At 40.0% G+C, this 21077-nt stretch overlaps 1 protein-coding gene across 3 annotated transcripts in view; it reads left to right on the plus strand.

Moving 5' to 3' along the window:
* The window catches only part of EPB41L4B (erythrocyte membrane protein band 4.1 like 4B), a 169367-nt gene that overhangs the window by 51024 nt on the left and 97266 nt on the right, over positions 1-21077 (plus strand). For all 3 annotated transcript variants that reach the window (XM_063398915.1, XM_063398925.1, XM_063398935.1), the window contains exons 3-6: positions 10713-10755; positions 12969-13047; positions 16396-16440; positions 17151-17203. In XM_063398915.1, the coding sequence (XP_063254985.1) occupies positions 10713-10755; positions 12969-13047; positions 16396-16440; positions 17151-17203 (220 nt within the window). The remainder of the gene's footprint in view (positions 1-10712; positions 10756-12968; positions 13048-16395; positions 16441-17150; positions 17204-21077) is intronic.

Here is a 21077-nt window from a genome sequence, read left to right on the forward strand (position 1 = left end):
GAGTGTAACTGAAGTTGATTTTTATGCCTTGCAGTAGTTTGTGTTGCCTATCGTAAATGCATTGCTGGTGCAGTTCCACAGAGAGGTGTCAGGACTGGGGGATGTGCTGCTGAAACAAGTGATGCCATGTCTGCTTCTTACACACAAAGCTACATCCTCTGAATGAGTCCTGTGTCATTTTATATTGTGTGCATATGACTTGATTGCACACAAGTTAGAAAAACAAATGTGGGTAAAGAAAAATGTGCTTTATGGTTAGTAGACTCATGGTATTCAAAACGTGTTTCAAGCAAGGATTTCTTGTAAATTTTCTCTTCTCTGCTGATTCATGCACACATTGTGTTGCTTTGTAGGTTTAGGTTCATTTGCAAGAGCAAAAAGTTTTAACTGAGAGTTCTCCTTCTCTGCCTTATATAAGGACCTCCAGTATCTACAGGTAAAATAAATAAATCAAAAAAAAAAAAATAGGTACAGGTCTAAATAGATCTACTAATAGGATAGGGTTAAAAGACTACAGCGTCATGGTTACACGTAGTGACACATATCTAATCTTTTCCTTTTTCTGTTCACTCTGTGTGAACAGAAGTTTGACAAAAACCTGCACTGTGGATAGAAAATATGCGTATTTGGAAAATAAGTGTTTCCTTTAGTGCTCTCTGGTCAGTTCATAACTGTTTTTTCCATGAAGCAACACAAGGTGTTCTTCTCTGGGATAGGAGAATAAAATAATGGGAAAATGTAGCTGCAGTATTGACATCCTGGGCAGTGTAGGTTCGAAGTTTATCATCCCAGAATTCTCAGCTTTACTTTCTAACAAGCTTGGGTCAAAGGATGGATCGGTGTTTAAGCTGCTGCATTATCATCTGTCTTTTACCAGTCACTTTAAACAACAAAAAAGAAACCTATCCAGGTACTGTAATGACTTGATACTGGAAGAAGGGAATCTGTGGGTTTGGGGAGAAGTGGTATTAATCTATTAGTTTAATTAATTAATTAAACAGTATCCTGATGTCTAAATTAATTTAATATCACTGAAAAACGATGCTTTGAATGAAGTGCGTCCATAAGGGGTTTGGGATTTTTAGGTGGTTTTGTGTGTGTGTGCTCCTGATAAGATTTCTGATACATAAATTGTGTGTGCTTTTATGATGGATCTGATTCTAAGGACACAGCTAATAGTGCAGAGCCTGTTTATAATGGGAAAAACATAGCATATTGTCACTTATTGCCAAATCATCCAACTGGGAATTTGATAGCTAGGAATAGTTACCTAGCAAGGAGTTCCATACTGTTTTGAAAGGAAGCAGAAAGGGAGAGTGAAATACCCTTTTTCAGCAGGCATGAGGGCAGATCAGCCGAAAGCTGGGCTGAGGAGGCTGGGAAGACTCATTTTCTTGTATGTTTGCAAAACTGAAGGGCTCTTTTGACTGGTAAGAAAGATGCAGACATGAGTAGCTGTGTCTTCTGTATGTAGCCCTCTCACTGGTGTTGGGGGCAAAATGTGCATCAACATGCAAGTGTTTTAGCTGTGTTTTTGTGCTCTTTCTCTGTTCTGTTAAGGAGGGAAGTACGTGATGCATCTACAGTTATAAGAGGGATGAGGCTGTGAACAGCTGCCAGGGAGCTCTGAAAAAAGGCAACTCTGTTTGCAGGGCTTTGGTTGGAAGGGTTGGAGTTTCCTGAATTAGGAGGAGTGTTGAGGGCAAAGTTCTTTACCTTCACTGAGTGCAAGGCCAAAAGCTCTTACTTGGTTGTTTTTGGTCTGGCTCAAGCTGGGCAGACAGTAGAGCTTGGAGTACTTCAAGGCACAAGCTTTTATCTTGCCCAGCACCCTGTGCCAAAAGGTTCCATGCTTGAACAGCCTTGCTTCATCTGTTTTGAGCTTGTGACCTGCGCTTTTCCTTTGCACAGCAATTAATGCAGAGCCTCCGTGGGCTTCTGCTTAGTGCCAGCCCAGACACACAATGGCGAGTGGGGGACTGGAAGATTAAAGTTGTGTAAACCCCTTTGAGGCTCTGAGCCTTTGTCTTAAGTGTGTATTGTTAAGGACTAAACATCTTTAAGCCACCATTACAAGTAAGAGAGCACAAAATAGTCTCTGAATAGCGGAGATTGCTTCTGTGTGCTCCAAGGCCACCGCTTTTGAGTGCACTGTGTTTCCTGCAGTCCTGTAACTTTGCCAAGGAGTTGGGATAAGCAATGTTGATAGCTGTGATGTAGAAAACAAAATCATGATTAGAATTTATCTGCTTTGAAAGAGAAAAAACTTTAATTATTTGAACAGCTTATTTTTAATATAAATGCCCCCATCAAGCTGTAAAAAGCAAGATGTCAGCAATAATGCAGAAAATACTGTAATGCCTATTCAGTGAACTCTGCATTAGTTTGTATCTTGTGCTCTTTGAAGATATCCATCAGAAGAATGTAGAAGGATGCAGAATGATAAAAGGATGTAGATAATCATCTAGTTTATTCTAGTTTATATTATAGTTTATTATAAAACAGATCTTAGTGGACTGTTGTATTTTGAGTTACTTGCTATTAACTCTAGTAGAAATATTCTAATACAAGAAAACAATTTCTTATTCCAGCTGTTACAGAACTTCAGCAGAGTAGTTGTACTTGGGGTGATTAAAGAGTGTCACTCTGATGTAGGAGGGTCTCTGCAGTGGTTTAGAGAACACACAAAGCTTACTGTGTTTTTAGTTACTTTTACTACAGTCGGTGCTTTCTAGCAAAGCAGGAGGCCTTGAAAGCTTTAGATGACGTTGGGAATAGCAATAATAAAATCTTGGGAGACCATATTATTGAAGTTCAGTTGCCATGAGGAAGTATTTCATTGATCTTTGTAGAAACTAGTTGCGTTCAACGTATTCTATGGTTGGTTTGGGTGTTTGACACTTAGACGCTTATTTTTGGCTGTTAGTGGCTAATGTTTATTAATTTTCTATCTAGGGATGTCCTTTTTTTGTCTCTTATTCTAAATTATGTTAATTTAAAAACAGGTTTTCTGTGGTTAACAGCTCCTTGTGAGCTCTGTATTTCATAGGGTTTCTCAAGATTTGGGTATCTCCATTTCTACCATTGCATTCTTTGTTCCAATTTTCTGTCCTGTGATGCCAAAACATGGATACCCTCCCAGCCCCTCGTGTGTTTCACCAGGATTCATAATTGAAGGATTTCCCATGTTTATCAGCTTGGAATTTGCTTGCTTGGGATCATGATTTTGTTTCTGTTTGTAAGAACAATTATAGAGTAATTGAGGGGGAAGAAATTTTAAGATAAATCTTTGAATTCCTTTTTTTTTTTTTTTTTTTTGTCCAAACGAGTTGCTGTCATCCCTGGGAATGGATGGAAGCAAAATAATTAAAATGCCGCTTTTCTCACATGTGTCTCTAAGTCGTTTAAGTCCTTTATGTCTGATCTCTAGTGTCACAAAAACCCCTTAGCTTGAAGAAGGTCTATATGGAACAGCCTTTTCCAGCTGTGCTCTGCAGCCAGTTGAACCATTCTGAGGATGTGTGGTTGCACCCAGTGTATCTGGCACGTTGGGAGGCACTGGATTTACAGTGTTTTTTACAGCAAGACCGATGTGTAAGGACAGCCTGTGCCTCCTGCAGGCTGCGGTGGGGCCAGGGCTCCCTGGGAAGATGAGTGCCAGGAGCAACCTGCAGTGAATTGTCCTGGTAAACCATGTTTGCATGTGAACTTCCCAGTACTGACCAGTTTCTAAACTGAGTTTTGATGCGAGAGGTGAGAAGACAATGGAGGGAGGACATGGAGGAGATTGTGCAGAAGTGAAACAGGCTTTCATGAAAGCAATTGCTCCAAGTACAAAAACAAGAGGGAAAAACATGGCCAGAACTGTGTTGCCCAGGGTGGGCCTGACCAGCAGTGTGTCAGGATGCACTGAGATCCTCACCTCTATGAAAAGCAGCCTTCTGGCCAGGTTTTTCTGAGAGGGTCAGGATTGTGTATGACTCACAACAAAGGATTTCAGCAGTGCTGGGGGCCAGGTTGAAAGCAAGCTGCACAACAAATAATATAAGTACCTTTGTTTCCTCTGCACATCAAGAACTAGATTCCTGGATGTTTCAGTACGTATTGGGTCAGGGACTTGTAGTGCCTTGGTTCACTATGACTGCCTCTGCTGTATCTATCTGAATTTTCTTTTAAGGGCTCATTAATCAGGTTTTTTTCAGCTGCTGCTTTTGATATTACTGCCTACTGCCTACTATTTGATATTATATGGCTTCTTAAGATGTGAGGGATGTGGAAAAATGAGCAGTTCAAACCAGTCAATTAGCCTCATAGTGTGATATCTGGGAGTCTTTTTCCTTCTGTACTTCTTAATACTTTAACAAGTGTTCATGAAGAAGAAAATAGGGCCTTATTTTCAATACACTGAATGTGGGAAAGAAGGGAGACTGGTAAATATTTTGATAATGCTTAGTGTTTCCTTTCCTGCAACTGTTAGAAACATACTATTTTCCCCATTAATAGGCTGTGACATTCCTCTGTGACTCAGTTTCCTCTCCCTGAATCTCTTGTTCCTCTGGATGATGAGCACTTTGGGACTGTGGTTGTTGCAGGATGTGTGTCTGTAGATTGTAGCCAAGAGCAAAAATACTAGTCACAGATGGAGGGTCCCAAAAGCTGTAGGACATCCTGTAGCACTCGGTGATAGTGGCAGTGACAGGAATGCCAGTTCAATAACTGCACAAAGGCAGCGTGCCTGACTCCACAGTGATGCAGAACACCTGAAGAATGTGGAACACTTCCAGCTGTGGCTGTCCCAAGCCTGTATTGTGGTTTGTGAACACCTGGTGGAAGACTCCAAAACGCTAACAAATTCCAGTCTCTGGTCAGCCAGTAGAACCTGCTGTTTTGGGAGGACATTTTTTTGATGCAGACTTGAGACGCAGGTGTACAGGGCAGGTGGTTGTGATGCTGTCTGTCAGTGATGTGTCTGCACCTCTCTCCTGAGTGTTAAGAATTCTCTCCAGGACAGCAAACAGTTTGTGCTGGTTTCTTTTGTCTTTGTGTATGGCTAGAGCAAAAGCTGAAGTGGTTTTCACAGTTTTTCTGCCACAGATTTAGTCAGGTTTGTTCCTCGCTTTTTACAGATCCCTTCAGTTTATTTTTAAATGTTTGGACATAGGCATCAAAATTAAAAGTAAATTGCTAGAAATGGTCTGGAGTGGTATCAGCTTTCTTTGTCTGTAAAGTAAATCTAATGAGAAATATACTAGACCAGACAAGTTTTTAATATATTTTTAATATAATTCTGTGTTTTCTGTCACATCAAGTCTACAAAGCAAAATATTATTTGGTGGATTCATGGATATGAATTAGGATAGGCTAATGGTCTGGAAGGATGTCCCTATATTTCTCTATTATTCATGGTTAGTTTATCTGGTCTGCAGTTAAACCACATCGTTCATCAGGATGCTCCTGAGATGGCTTTATGCTAACTCGGACTGGGACATGCCAGCCTTCCATGAATGCCACACAATATGTGAAGGTCTCAGGGCTGGTAAAGACCCATTAAGGCCTACCAGTGCCCTCACACTCTGGAGTGTCCTTGTACCTCCCAAGATCACAGTCTAGAGAGAGCTTTATCACAGCTCCATGTGCCCTTCTGCTGCTGGACAGCATTGCTGGCACCCTGTGCTGTCTCAGTGTGTCTGACCTGGGGAAGGTGGCAGCCCTTCCTCACAGGGCAGGAGAGAACTTGGCATGGGAACTGCAGAATGGTGTCAGTCCAGGGGGGCTGCTGGAGGGCAGCTGGTATGACTTGTTCAGGCCAGAGACAACTTAGAAAACTGATAAAACCTCACACCTGGATCAGGTTGGTCCTCGCACCTCCAGCGGTGTTGATGTGGCACTGTACTGAGGCCCTGTCCAACAAGATACTGACTGACAACAAGATACTACTGACAGTAATGTCCAAAGAGGGCCAAAATCAAAACTGGCCATCTGAGACTGAAACTCCTGTAAGATCCTGCCAGTCTGTTGTGAAAGGTTGGTTTCATCTGAGCCCAAATGCAAACTGTTCACCTCATTAATCCCACCTTGGTTTTATAATGCTATTTGAGTAGAAGTGCATTTTTTTTTCTTTCAAGTTGGGTAGGTGAGATTGTAGAGCAGCATCCTGAAAGATGCTGAAGGTCTTGTCTGTTCAAAGAGGCATCTCTATCCAAACTCCCCATAGCAGCTTCAGTTGTATCTGGTTTCTTGGGGCTTTGTTCAGTCATGTTTGATACCCTCAAGGATGGTGGTTCCATAGTCCTTCTGGGCACCTGTACTTCGTCTGAAGAGCCTCATGGTGACAGTCTTTGTCTAGCTGGGATTTCTCCAGAGTCTGGTGCCACTCGTCCTTCTGCCATGGAATACCTCTGGGAAGTGTTGATCATCTTCTCTACAGCCTTTCAGTAGGCAGCTGAAGCCACCAGTCAGGTGAGCCTTCATTTTCAAGCGGAGCATAACTTGCTAGGAGGGATTTAAGAAACATGAGAACAATAGCTCATTGTTTCAAGTTGTGAAATCTTGGGAGATTATCCTGTTTCTAAGTATATGTTTGTGTTCTCCCTGAGTTTCTACATGACTCCAGTCCTCATTTGATTTTCTGTAATAATGTTGAAAGGTGACCTGCAAAAGAAAAGAGGAGTTTTGCTCTTTTGCTCCCTTTTAAATCTGTAAATGTAGAGAAATACCCAAACTGTGGTTTGGTGGGTAGAACTTTTATTGGCTTGATTTTTGGTGATTCCTTCCTCTGTGTGATACATACATTTTTAACCTCTCTGCTTTAGAAGGTTGTGTGAGTAATGGCAGGCAGCTTGGTAGGATTCAGGTGCCTAGGAAACCAGAAAGCAAGAAGACAGTTGAAGGGATAATTGAATTTTGTTTTTAAAAATGCTGGCTTTTGTTTAGCCCTGCTTCTTTTCTGAACTTGATCACTGAGAATGATTCTCTTTCTTGTACCTCCAGGCATGACTTGAGAAAGCACTACGCCAATATTTTTTAGAGGGCAAATAAAACTCCCAGTAAAAATGATCTTTTTTTTACTGATAGTTAAATATATAAATAAGCATAAGGCAGAACAGTCTATTCAAGATATTCTTCATGCATTTTAAACTAGCAAAGAAAGTAGACCAAAAAGGGTCAAATGCAGTTTTTTTCCTTTTCAGGTCACCTTTGAGGGCTGTATAAATCAAGACAAGGAGTTTTCATTCTTTTAGGAAGCAGGTAGGGTGGCGGTGGAATTTGCAAAACTCAGGTGTGTGATAAGATTGTCAGCCTGTGGAAATCCTCCTTTCAATCTTTATTTGGAACTCATATGGTCCTTATAAGTTGGCTGCTTTAGCAGCTGTAGTTTATTTACTGTATCTTGACACAAATATATTTTTCCCCGTGCTGTATATCTATTTTGAGAAAATACTGGCTGCTACCATTAGGAAATGTTGAGGTACTTATTTTTTCCTCTTCACTTCAATAAAGTGACTGATCAACAGGAGACCATGCTGAGATAAATACATGTTTCTAGTATTTTAAGAAATTATTTTTTAAATAGTGCATCTTTCATGTGGAATTGATTGGTATTTGTTTTGAATCCCAGTCAATGGCTACTGTGTTATGTCAGTTAATACCATAGGAAGCATTATTCATTTGATAGAGCAAAGAAATTTTGTTGAGATTAAAGAGGAATAAATGGAAGTTAATGTAGCATTTGACCTGTTTACCTGACAAAATTAAAGGAGGGACTGCAGTGGTCTCTGCAGCTGATGATGGCAGAGGGAGCTGCTGAGCTCTCCTCCCTGGTGTTCAGTGAAAGGATGCTTGGGAATGGCTCAAAGCTGCTTCAGGGGAGGTTCAGAGTGGACATTGGGAAGCATTTCTGTACCAAGAGGGTTGTCAAACACTGGAACAGACTTCCTAGAGAGGTAATTGATGTGTCAAGCCTGTCAATCTTAAGAGATGTTTGGTCAATACTCTTAATAACATAAAGTGGTCAAGCAGTGGGATTAGACGGTCATTGTAGGTTCCTTCCAGCTGAGCTACTTGTTCTAGCACAGTCATAGAATTCTGATTACCTGCAGTTTGATCCAGTTTGGATTTTTCTTCCCTTTCTATGGGTAAAGCAGCTCAGACATTGTCTTCCTATCGTAACAGTCATAAAGCAATTAATCCCTTTCCTCCTCCTTGTTCTGCACTGGTGTGTCTAAGTCCAAACAGGATAGGGGGATTATGGTGGTTGAAATTAAGCTGGTCAGTCTTGGTCCTACACTGTGAGATCCACAGTTAAGTTTCTTTGCTGAGTCTGGATCCTGAAATGATGTATGATTATTTAGCCAAAGCACAGGATAGGCAGAGCTACGGTCTTAGGTGCTGAGAGAGCAAGGCTCCTCTTGTTTTATTCAGCTTCCTAGTGAGACTTCAGAATTCATTGCTTTCACTTCCCACTGAGTCAGCAAGCAGTATGTAGCCAAGCCCAAACCTATTTTAGGCTTTAGCTAGAGTGCTTTGATTTTTTTTTTCAGCACAGGGGCTCATTTGGAAAGCTGGTGTGGTACACAGTGTGAAGAAGCCCTCTGACATTATCTGAGGCAAAAAAGTGTTAAAATTCAGCCTGATTTTCACAGAAATTGCATGAAATATCTGGCTTTGAAATTGGAGTTGGTTCATAAATCTGCATGAAAACTTCCAGGCCTGGGAGCTCTGGGCCAATAATACTGTCAGTCCATGCTTACCTCTTTGTATTCTAATCCGTGTGGTGGCACATCACACACTTGATGTGTAGCGTAGCATGGGGGTGAAGCAGCAGCTCACTGATGCCTCTGGGGAGAGCTGACTTTAATGCTTGCTGTGCTTTCTGTGTACAGTGAGTGATGGTAGTTTCCCGTCTAAGCTATAGTCTCGGTTAATGGTCTGCCCAAGCAGTTCCTGCAGTCCTGTTAGGTATTTTGTAGCCATTATTTGAAGTACTTGCACTTGCAAATAATAAGTGTGAAACTTACTCTTCTTTGAGCTTTGTTGTACCCTAAAGACCACATGCCAAGAAAGGGACCGTCAGCTGTTTTTTCATTGGGAATTATTATAGTTCAGGTTGTGCAGTGCTTGTTCCAGAACATGTACTAACAGGAGTTTTTGGCATGTATTATAGATGTTTTTTACATGGAGCTTAACTTTTAATGCATTCATTATATTTGTTTTTGAGGGGCTTTTCTTTAGCCAAAATAAATATTGAATAGAAAGACATTTTCATAGCTAGGTACTTGAAGAATAAAAAATTAATCTGCCCTGGAGCTGTGAAAATAACAGACTTATATAATTTCAGTTAAAAAAAAAAAACTGCAAAGTTTCAATATTGATATTTTTTTTCCTTATCAAAAACTTGAGATTTCATGAAGCTGTCATTTTTCATAACAGAACAAAGTAGAGACAAAGTAAATTACTTGCAACTCTACAGAATGTATTTATATGAGCTGCTGTAATATTTTATTTCCATTCTGGTAGACATTTCTACCAGATTAGGGATTATAAGAATGGATTTCTTGGCAGCCTCACCTAAAGGAGTCTTGCAAGTCTCCTGCAAATAAAATCACCTTCAGAATCATTGTTGCATTTCTCTTTCTGTTTCTACCTCTTGTGAGATTTATTTACCTTAAGGGCTGTAAGCTGTCATACTTTGGATCTCTACACATCTATACCTGTGATAAATTTTTGCCTTGGTTTAGAACATACTTCGTAAATAAATACCAGTATTACTAGACAACAAATAATTTTGCACATTTATTTATTTAGCCATAGTAGCATGGTGTTGATGTAACAATGAGTAGTCATTGAGAGATTATCCTTTTTCTGAAAACATTAATGCTTTAGGAAGGAAGGAAGGGGCTTCTTCTCTATCATTTTGTTTCATAGTACCTAGTTAATAATTTTAATATATATATAAAGATAGAAAAACATTTATTTCAAGGAAATCCAAAATTCTCTTACCATTTGTATGACAGAAACATTTACATGGAGTTGCTTCCAATAAGATTGCAGCCTTCTGTAGGACATTGAGCAGAGACTGTGAAAGATTTAAGCTAAATTTATACCAGATTGTGTTTATTGCTGCCTTTCTGTAGATGCAACTTACACTGACAAGAGAGTGTGTAAACTTCGCTGGGAATCATATGTTTTTGTCATCAGTGTTGCACTATTCCAGGTCTTCTGCCTTAGTTTAAAAAGGAAGGAGTGGGATATGCATCAAATGTTTCCCAAATGCTTTTGGTGGGATTAAGTGTCCATCCTCACCTTGAAAAAAATTGGCTGTGGTGCAATGGAAGACAGGATAGTACAGGATTTGGAGGGTCTCCATCAAACAGAAGTTTAAAGGAGGCTGAAAGTCAGGGGTTTGGAGCAAAGGGGTGCCTTCCTTACACACCACTGCTCTGTGGCCTTGGATTTTGAAGTTTCTTCTCTGAAAGGGTAGCTTCCCTGGCAGTACTGATGAATTTAAAAATCAAGCTTTCCCATGTGGAAGAAGGGAAGTTATTAAATGTGCCAACAAACACTTTCACCAATGTGCAGAAGTTTAGAAAATAAATATGGCAGTATTTCCTTATAAGAGATTTGTATCTGTTAAATTTTATTGTGATCAGTTTATGGAGTCAAAGGAAATCTTGAAATTGTACTTCTTTTAAGTGTGGATTTTCTTTTTTTAGCACTGGTTGGACCATTCAAAATTCATTAAGAAGCAAATAAAAAGTAAGTACTGTGTCTCTGCCTATTTATTTTATTACTTCGTAAAGAATTTGAATTTAGTGTATTAGAAGATGATAATGTTTAAATATGGCCTTTAATGGAATAAATATTTCGTAGGAAACAGTTTTAATGTAATGGGTAATTGGCTGACTATATTATGTCTAAATGCAAGAGCTCTTAAGCAGCAGCCCAGCCTGCAGAAGCCCTTGTTAAACCTGTGCTGCTTGTCTGAGGCAGAGTGGGTTGCCAGGTAATTTCAGTCTGATCTGTGAAATGAGGTTGCCTGGACACAGATCGCAGTTCCTGTCACTGCTTCTGATCCAGAGCAGATATCCTGCAATTTCTTTCAGAGAGTGAATGCAAAATACTTCATTATGTAATGATTAATTTTTAATTTTTTTCCCAGATTATTATCTTAGAAATAAAACTAACAGAAATAGCAGCTGTTTTGTCAAATGTAGTTTTGAAATAGCTGCTGTTTCATCCAAGGTGGTTTTGGATGGAGGGATTGGGTTGGGCCACTGAATTTTCTGTGAAAATTGTCTGAGGCATGGAAGTAACTCCAGGATTTTTGATAATCGGGATGCAGGCTAGGGTACAGTACAGCATTGACATTAACATGTTTTATTACAATACTGCAGTTGGTAACAGTCATGGGCCACGAAGGCATGGCTTCTGTGAAATTAAAATGTATTTTTCAAGGACATTTTTGACCCCCTTACGGGATCTCACAAAGATAGGTCCTGATTGCTTCAGTGCTGCTTTGCCTTTCTTTTTGATAAGTACCCAAATATCTAGAGGATTTTTGTAAATGGTGGAGTTCTTCAAAGGCCTTTAGGGTAGTTTGCTGTCACCCCATGGTGTGTGGGTGTCAGCCTGCTAGAATCCATGGTGAAGATAGCTGCTATGGGTAAGGTTTTTGCTGTTTGGTTTTCTCTCCCCTTTTCATCATGTCACAGACTGCTTTACCTGAAGTGACTGACTGATTTGCAGCTGCACTTTCTCTAATATCTTCGTCCTTTCCTCCTGGAAAATCAGTGGTTCTGTAACACCTTCAGACAGTTTAGTTGCATGTTTTTGTTTGTTTTTAATCTGTGAAGGGCCTGTTTTAAACAGAATTTGGTCCATCATGGCTCTGAGGAATGCTGAAGAGGGATGCAATTTGTTGGTTGTTATAAAGGTTTGTCTCATGACAGGTTACTTTCCTTTACCTTGCATTCAGCAGATGCTTTGTGAAGAGTTCCTCTTTCATGATGCATGTTGCTCAGTGCTGTCTTTTCCAAGTCATTAGCTCAGCTATGCATCCCTCACCAGTGGTGCCAAACTGTGAGCTCAGGATGCTATAACCTGACTTAAAGGAGATGTGCATGGAGACAGAATCAAAGCTCTAATTATTTGACTTTTAGCTGCATTTCATTTAGTAGAAGGATCATTAATAGGCACACGTTTACATGTTGATGTGGTGTTACAGAAGACCATAGAAAAGTGAGAAAAGTATTTTTTCTGTCAGTGAATACATCAGCAGGTAGTTGGTCAGAAGCTAGGTTAGGCAGATAAGGATTCATTGGTCACAGTTTCGTGGTAGCTGGATAACTTCCTATTATCTGTGTTACACTGAAAGTCCAATTAAGGATTCATCTTCTGACATTAGAAAATACAATTCTTGCAATCCTATGGAATTTTTTAGCTTTCTGTGTTCATGGGTGCCTTCCAGAGTCTCCTCCAGCACTTTTCAGTCTGTTTATCTTACCTTTTCTCATTCATCGAAAGCTGTTTCGATCGAAAGCTGATCTGTTGGGTAGAGATTTTTTTGGAGTACTGTTTGTGCCTGGAAAGAAAAAGCATCACCCTCTGCTTCCCTCTTCCTTCCATTCCCCCCTGGGCCCAGCAACAGGCAGTGTACCTGGAACTTGCTGTCATTCACAGCGTGCTGCGAGGCACCCCTCTTTGGACAAAACTGTGTTTTGCCAAATGGACTATTGCCTTGATAAATTTGAATTAATGAGTATCATAAAGTATGTCAATAGTCAATTTATTTTAATTGCATGCATTTTTAAATTCAAAAATATTAAGTATCATTTTTGAGGAGTTTGAAGAATGTGATTAATTTGGGGTTTCTTGGGTTGTGGGGTGGTGTGGTGACTGTTCTGCCTTATTTAGCAAGACTGCAGCAAGTATAAACCTTTTTTCCCCATCTAAAATCTCTGCATGTGCAGTTGGACCTCCGTACACGTTGCATTTTCGAATTAAGTACTATTCATCAGAGCCGAACAACCTTCACGAAGAGTTTACAAGGTAGGAACTGCACATGGCTGATGGGGGGATTGAGACATCTGAGGGGGGTGGGGTAAGCAAGTGATTCGAGCTTTCTTATTAAAAGTGGTTCTGCCTTCTTTGGTGTTTTCCTACTGTCAGAGAAACATCACGTGTTTTCTGTGGTGCCAGAAAGCCTTCATGGGCCTCTCCAAGAGTGTTAGTCTGTAGGAGATGCTGTGTTTTGGTGCTTTGAAGCTGGCAGTGTTGGGTGGGGAGAGCTGCAGCTGGGAGACACCTGCTCTTGATACCTGCCTTCCTCTGAGAGGGTTTTCCATGATGTCCTGCTGAAATGCCAGTGGCCTGCTTTGTTCCTGATAAGGGTGATTTAGTAATGGTACCACGGGTGGAGAACTGTGGGAATAGCCGGTTACAGCTCTGGGTTAACAATTGATTCAATCACTTCTGGTTCCTGGGGTTCTCTGTGACGCAAGAGCCTGCATTGTATAAAGTCACTCTACAAATACCTGGAAGTCTTTAGTTTCAGTCTGCTGGGCTGTTTTCTGTGGACCTGTACCTTGCTGGGTCCATAGCACCTTGGTTCAGAGGGTATTCTGAAAGCTGGGGAAGGGACAGCTGTAGGAAAGGGTTTATTTGTCTGTTGTGTCTGCTTACTTTGTGTCTTCTCTGTATAGCAGTCATCTATCTTAATGTTATTTTATCTGTTCTTTTGTTCTGCCTCTCACCATAGGGCACTTTCTGTGTCTTCTAATTTGCTTGGCAATAATCAGTGTACTCCTAATCAGCCTAAGGTGTTTAAAGATGGTTGATTGTTGTAGTTCATGTGCATGCGATGTTTACATTGAACTTATGCCTGCAGGCAAATGATTACTGTCTCCTTCACTGTCTGCTGTGCCAACCACGGGTTGTTTTCTCTGCCTGAGACAAGATTAAAGGGCTAATTGTCACCTCCTCATGATACAGACGTAGGGTCTTTAATATCCATTATCAATTTAGTCCAGCAGCGATAATTCAATAAAAGGGCATATTACTATAGAAAGTATAATTAACTTACAGAAGGCCCTGCCACTTATGTAGTTGAGTATAAGACATTAAGAGAATCCAAAAATCTGGATGATTCATGGACATCTCTAATGAAAAAATGCAGTTAAATTGGTAGGAATAATATGTGTTTTCTGGAAACTGATGTAAGTCTTCATACATCAGGGTGCATGTCTGACAAGCATTACATTTCCCCTGTGGTCAAATTATTGCATTACTGTCTACCATAAGATTTCTTGCTTAATGCTCTGTAGCATGTGGTCCTAGTCACTGTGAGTTTGGGTTTCTGGGCTATGTGATCATTGCTGTGATCGAGTAAGACATTTTGTCTGAAAGTGTTAACCTCTGATGCCTTGTGATCTAATTATTGCTGAAAGATGACATTTCAGAAGACTGTTTTAATTAGAAAAACACTTCAGTCAGCTAAATATTCAGTGTTGTGAACAATTTCTTTTGATTATAAGCTTTACAGAAGACCACTATGAGACTCTGTAAGAAAAATTGGGAAATCGGGGCACCTTTTTTTTTTTAAAGCATTTTTTTTTAATTTAAGAATTTTCTAGTCCTTAAATTTTTTATTCTTTTACTTTCTGGAGGGGTTTTTTTAGGAGTCTTTATGCTAGTTGGATCATATTTTCCATGGAGCATGTGGAGTGAAAAGTGAAGAATAATAGCTATATACTCAAAATCATTTCAAGTAGAAGAAAAGTCATCATTAACAGTATGTACTATGCACTATGTACTTTCCAGGTAGGGGGTGTTCCAAGTTCCTTCTGGAGATCTGCTTTCTAGTAGACTCCAATTTCTAGTGACACTACAAACATCACATTCTCATAATTAACACAGTGTTGGGAAGCATTGAAACCCTTCACCTGCTCTTTTTTTCAGTTTAAAAACACAGTTGAAATAAAGTGCATTTTGGAAGACATTTTCTGTCACTTGTGTGTGACCTGATTACTTACTTTAGTTAGAACAACAGAGGAACATGTCTGTACTTGTGTATTGTGAAGAACTTTCTAAGGTATTTTGCCAAAGTAGCAACAATCGTGGTGCCAGTGTTTGTCAGCCTGTGCACAGAAAAGGGCCAAGGGCAAGCCGTACCCACCAGAGTGGGGCTGCACAAGCCACCTGACACTGACAGGAGCACTGCCCAGAGTCTTCTTGGAAGTTCAGAAGAGTTCATGGGATTGTGAATCATCTGGGCTATCAATAAGAACAGGAATTACACTTGTCTGCCCTTAATTTACGCATGCGAATACCTGGATGTGATTGGCAAGTGAGGTATTAGCCAAGTATGTGAATCGGAGATGTAAAAGAGCTAACATGGATAAATCTGATTCTGCTCTAGTGTTACCAGGAGAAATCTTAGTCTTCATTTTCATTTCTGTTTCCCTGTCTAAATCCAACTATTTGTCCTTCACCACGCTCACTGCACATCCTCTGTGATGAAAAAACCCCACTTTGTCTTTCTAGCATCCTTTGTAAAGACAGGAGAGGTTTATGGCTGCGTTTAGTGAGCTCTCTGGAGTGCTTCATGCTTTCTTCTCTTGAGTCACTCATCTTTGCAAGCCTCACCCCACAGTGTCCAGAACAGTGCAGAGTTTGCTGTGCCTTACTGTCCTCTACTCACCCCTTGCATGACCCAGGGCACTTGTGCATGCCTCAGAGCCCAGCTCTGAGTGATCTCAGTGAAGCATGCCTAGAACTGAAGATTGGCAAAGCAACAGCTTAAAATACTACGGCAGTTTGAGGGCTGTAAATTCCTACTTGGCTTATTGAATAAATGTGTGAGCTCTGTGGAATTCTTTTTATTCAGAACTTCTCTGCTATTTTAATGTGACATTTTGGTATGAACCTTTCCTTTAGCCCAGTTTGGACTTTTTCAATGTTCTGTATTTGTGTTTGAGAAGGCAGCCCTGAAGCCTACATGCCTTTATTTGTGTTTTGTTTCTAGACACTGTAGTTAATTCCTGCCTGAATTAGTTAGGACACAAGTTTAGGAGAACACTGAAATGTTAGTAACATTTAGGTTGCTGTGTATGCTCAGATAGAGCACATCCTTAACAGCAAGACTTTGGACAATGTCTTGAACACAACCAGTGGAAAGAAAACGTTCTTCTCTTTGATTTTAGTGGAAGCGGTGGGAGCTTTGAAGCTTGGCAGGGTGTATCTGTGTGATCCCAAAGACCCTTTTTTTTTTTTTTTTTGTAAAGAGCAAGTTATTAAAATTGCTGTTACTACTCAATGAATTGGGGGATTCTTCAAGCCAGTGGAACTTGAAGGATGCCACTGTAATTACTTTTGACTTTCTGAATTTTTATTTGTCAGGTACCTGTTTGTATTACAGCTCCGGCAAGACATTCTTTCAGGGAAGTAAGTACCTTTTTACACTTGCAGCTGTAATTTAAAGAATTTATAATAGTTAATCTTCTAGTGCATTTTCTTTTTCTTTAGAATACAGGCATATAGGACTTTGTGTGCATTGTGACTATATTACTAACAAGCAGAATAGATAAAGATTTTGATGGATTGAGCAGGTGATGGAAATGTTTAAAGAGAGCAAAAACTGTCCTGGGTTTTATGACTTGAAAATGTAACATGGGTTTGCCGTATTTTTTTCAGTATGGTGGGTGAAACAGAGTATGAGAAAGTTGAAGTGCAACACTTCTTGTTCAGGTCAACTCTGCAAAAATATTTTGTGTTTTTATAGTCTTACCCTGACCAATATTCATTCACACTGCACTATTTTTTTTTAATTACAGAAACAAAAATCCTCAAACCCATATATTCTGAAATACAGTGTTAAAGTGAAAATGGTTCCTTAGTTGATTCAGTGTTTTCTCTGTTAGTTCAAACTTGTTTTATGGTGAAGTGTATTATGTTTAATGCTAATCAGAATATACCAACTTAGGAAATAATCATATACAAGTATAAATTAATTGTAGATATTTCATAGCCAAAGTAGCTTGTGGAAGTTAATGTTTCTAGTTTTTGTATCAGGTTTATTTTCAGCTTTATTGCAAGAGGACTTCACTGACAAGAGACATGATTTTTATAGTTCTGTTTTTTGTTTTGTTTTGAAGACTGAAATGCCCATACGAAACTGCTGTTGAGCTAGCAGCTCTGTGTCTTCAAGGTATGCAATCTTTTGAAAGTGGTTTGTCCTAATTTATTAGAAAACTCACCTACTGGTTTCTTTCCCTTTGTTACTAATGCATTCTCACTGATCATATAGAAATGTCATGCTTTTACCCAAGGAGAGGAATTTTAGAGAGATCACTTTCTTGACTTGCCTCCATTCATAACTTTTGAACTACTGATATTATCCAATATCAGCACACTTGCTATGGGAAAGGAGACTTCAAAGTGTGGCTAGACAAAAGTTTCATGGAGACCCAGGGCTGATCATGGAAGAAGGACCCAAAATAGCTCCTTACTGAGGGAGAAGCTGTGGTGCGTGCACAAGTGTTGCCACTTGTGCCTGAAGAGGCAGCTGGCCCTTCACACAGTTTGTGGGAGGGGGAATTTGGGCTTCCTGCTGCCTGACAGTGCCCGGGAGAGGAAGCCTCCACAGAGGGTGACTCAGGAGATGGTTACAGGGGAGGAGGAAGGCAGTGGCAGGTACCAGAGAGGAGAGAATTACATGGGAGGGTAAGAACTAAGGTCACTTCTGTGGCAGGAGCGAGGATTTCACTATGTAAATGCAATTCCAGGACCCAGGGTTTCATGACGTTAGTGTAGGACAGTGTGGGGTTTTTTTTGTTGCTGCAAGCATGTTTATACAAGTATTTATTCCATTTCGAGCAATTTGTTTTGCAGATAGGGATGAAATTTTTGTAATGAAGCTCAAATCATGTTCATTTTTTCCAAAAGAAGGTGCGGTGAGCTGGATCATTCTAAGCATATCAGCAGCAAAATTAATGAAATGAAAAATCCTCTTCCTGTTTCACTGGTGGCTGGGCCATGGCACGCAGAGAGCTTATGCAGAGTCATTTACTTTAATACAGCCATGGAAGTCACTCAGTGATTCTAGATGGACTCGACAGGCATAACTGGGAATTCAGTTCCAAGCAGCAGCAGGTGTAAATCTAAAGGCAGTGGGTTGTATTACTGCTCCAGTTGGCACTGCTGGGATTGTCAGGTGTGCAAAGAAGTGCTGCAGGCAGACTCCATTTGTCTTTTTGAGCGGGAGAATATGCAGAGCCCGAATTTGATTTGTTGCTTACGTTTCCACAGATAAAAACCTCCGGTAACCTCACATCTGGTCCAAGCAAGGAGGACCAAGCAAAGAATAATAGGTTGATGCCTCAACATTTTGGATAGTAACTGACACCTGTGATTACTGTATCAATGCAATACAATAGCTGTCCATCATGTTTATGATGTGTCCAGCTGTCTTCCAAAACTAATACTCTTTGATGCTGTCCATGGGAACATGCTTTTACATTTTCTTGCTGTCTTTTTTTTTTTTTCCTTTGAGTTTTCCACTATTTTGACATCATTACAATAAGCTTGTCCAAGATTGTTTCATTACTGCAACTAACTCATTCTCTTTGCTGACATACATAGCAATAAGCATTTTTGGTGTAAAGTTTGCTACATTTTATTGACATTGGAAACATAATTAAGCAGAGAAGTAAAAAGAAATGTCAGTTATTCCTTCCTCAGTGGGTTACATTTTCTTTGTAAATTTCAGTCTTGCTCCTTAGTATGCCTTTCCTAAGAGTGAGGAAAAAGCTATGAATTGCTATTTAGGCATCTGTAGTCTGAGCCTGCTGAAGGGAAAGTCTTTTCACAGATAAGCTTTAAATTTCATACTTGTATTTTTTTTTTATCAAGGGACTTTTCTGTTACAGTAATTCTTGGTTTCCAATCGCAGTTTCCAAGGTTGTTTTTTATTGTGAATCATCTTTCAAACATAAAGTGTTGATTTATTGCCAGTCCATGAAGGAAATTCTGTAGCAAGTAAAATTGATTTGAAGTATGGGGTAACATATGAAGCAGATACAATAATATTATGCTCCACTTAGGGATTATCTGCAGAAACTTTGTCATCAAACTAGAGTTCTCACTGTTACAGTTAGCTTTTAACTGCTTCATTAGTGTTGTATGATTTTAGTGATTAACTGGCTATCATTTTGAAGCTGCTAATTAAATTGATAAGGAAAACATTTTCTCACATCTGCAATTTTCAGTTCTAATCATAAGACATCTTCAGGGGATACTGCAAACTTTTTTCCCCCTCTGTATAAAAGAATCAGCCATATATTTAAAAACAAATATATTTTTTGAGTTTTCAAAAGCTTTCTGGGAAACATCCTTTTGAAAACGTCCCCCGGGTTATTTTTTGAAGAACACAGATAATGTATACATATGTTATATAACACCTGCCCCACCTTCCACCTCCCCCCACAAAAAAAGGGCAGAGGGGGGCCATGCCAAAGCACATCATGAAGACACAAGGGAAGAGATGGGTCCTCTGCTGTGCCCTTGCGTTGCAAAATATTAGTGCTGCACTGAGGGAGTGCAGTTCTACCCCAGCAGCGACAGCATCCTCATGGAGAGTCTGGGACAGCCCCTTCTTCCTCTGCCCTCCAGCCCTGTACAGGGAGCTGGCAGGTCTCTTACTGACTCTTACATTGAAGACCTATTTCTCAGAGATCCAGAAGATAACATAGTTTGTCCACCTGAAAGTGAATAAACAGTGAGTGCAGCTGTGGAAAAACAAGGATTATAATTTTCTCCTGCCTGATACTACTGCCTTAGCTTCTCTGTGTGTCTTCTGTCCTGCAAGCTCATGATTCTTCTCATCCCTGCACATCCTCTTCACAGCACAGTCAGCCTTCCTTCCCCACCTTCTCTCTCAGTTAAGTAGTAGGGAAATTTTGCATGTTTTTCCTAGATGGTTGGCAGCACATCAGACTTCAGATCCTTACCTTTTTCTCTGCCCTTGAAGTCCTCCTTGCTAATGTGTTTGCTGTGATTCCCTCGTGTATACTGGACTGACAGTAATTCTTAATCATATGTGCTAAATGGGCTTCCAGCTTGGATGAAACAGCCACAGAGCTGAGATATCTGTGTGTCCTTTTCTTTAACACAGATAAGATACTGTAACTTACTATGGAAGATTAGTGTTGAGAGAAAAAAATGTGTGTGAGACAATAATTAAAGATGAAAACCAATGAACTCAATCTGTTCAATATCCTCAGGACTGCTAAATGTTTCAGCAAAGCTCAAGTTCTCAAAACCACCTAGTAGGTGTTATCAGCCAACAGATTGGATTTTGGATGTAACTTCCTATCTACTGATGAATCCTGCTAGATATTTTCGAAGTCTGGCTGTGAATAAAATTTTTGCAGCTGTTAAGTGTAAAAGCGCCCTGAAGGAATAAAACTGTTTTCTTCAAGGGATTTAGTTTCCCTCTATGCCTTTTCATTTTTATTTTTATTTTGGTAGTAGTAGTAAGAGTAGTAAACAGTTAAGAAATGCTGACTGACAAAGGCCTGGTTGGGCATCACATCATATGTCAGGTGACACATGGTATTGCTGAAGAGTGGATTTTCCACTGATGTTTGCCACACAGTCCTGAGGCAGCGATGGTGCAGCCTCTCAGTACAGCTGAGAGGCTCCAGGAGCAAAGTTGTCACAGACACAAGGCAGTTAAGGGTGTCAGTCACAGAAATGCTCAGCACTTGCATCTCCTGCTGAGCCCAGTGGAGCTGGAAAGTATTCTGCTCCTAGAAAAGAAAACACCAGAGCCCAAGCATATAAGTAGAAAGTGACCACCTTAATTATGTTAATGTTTCAGCATTTTGTTCCTTAAAAATTACTTAGTCTGAATGTTACACCACCACTGTGATTTAAAAAAATGCACAGCTCTATCAGTGGTTTCATGAGACTAGGTATTCCCTTCATGTTTTGACATGAACAGAAACATAACTCCTAAATTTGTCCTAAACTAGGACAAATAACAAAGCATGCAATAGAATGAGAAGTGTTAGGGAATGAAA

Source organism: Prinia subflava, chromosome 1 (genome assembly GCF_021018805.1).
Source record: "Prinia subflava isolate CZ2003 ecotype Zambia chromosome 1, Cam_Psub_1.2, whole genome shotgun sequence".
Taxonomy (NCBI): domain Eukaryota; kingdom Metazoa; phylum Chordata; class Aves; order Passeriformes; family Cisticolidae; genus Prinia; species Prinia subflava.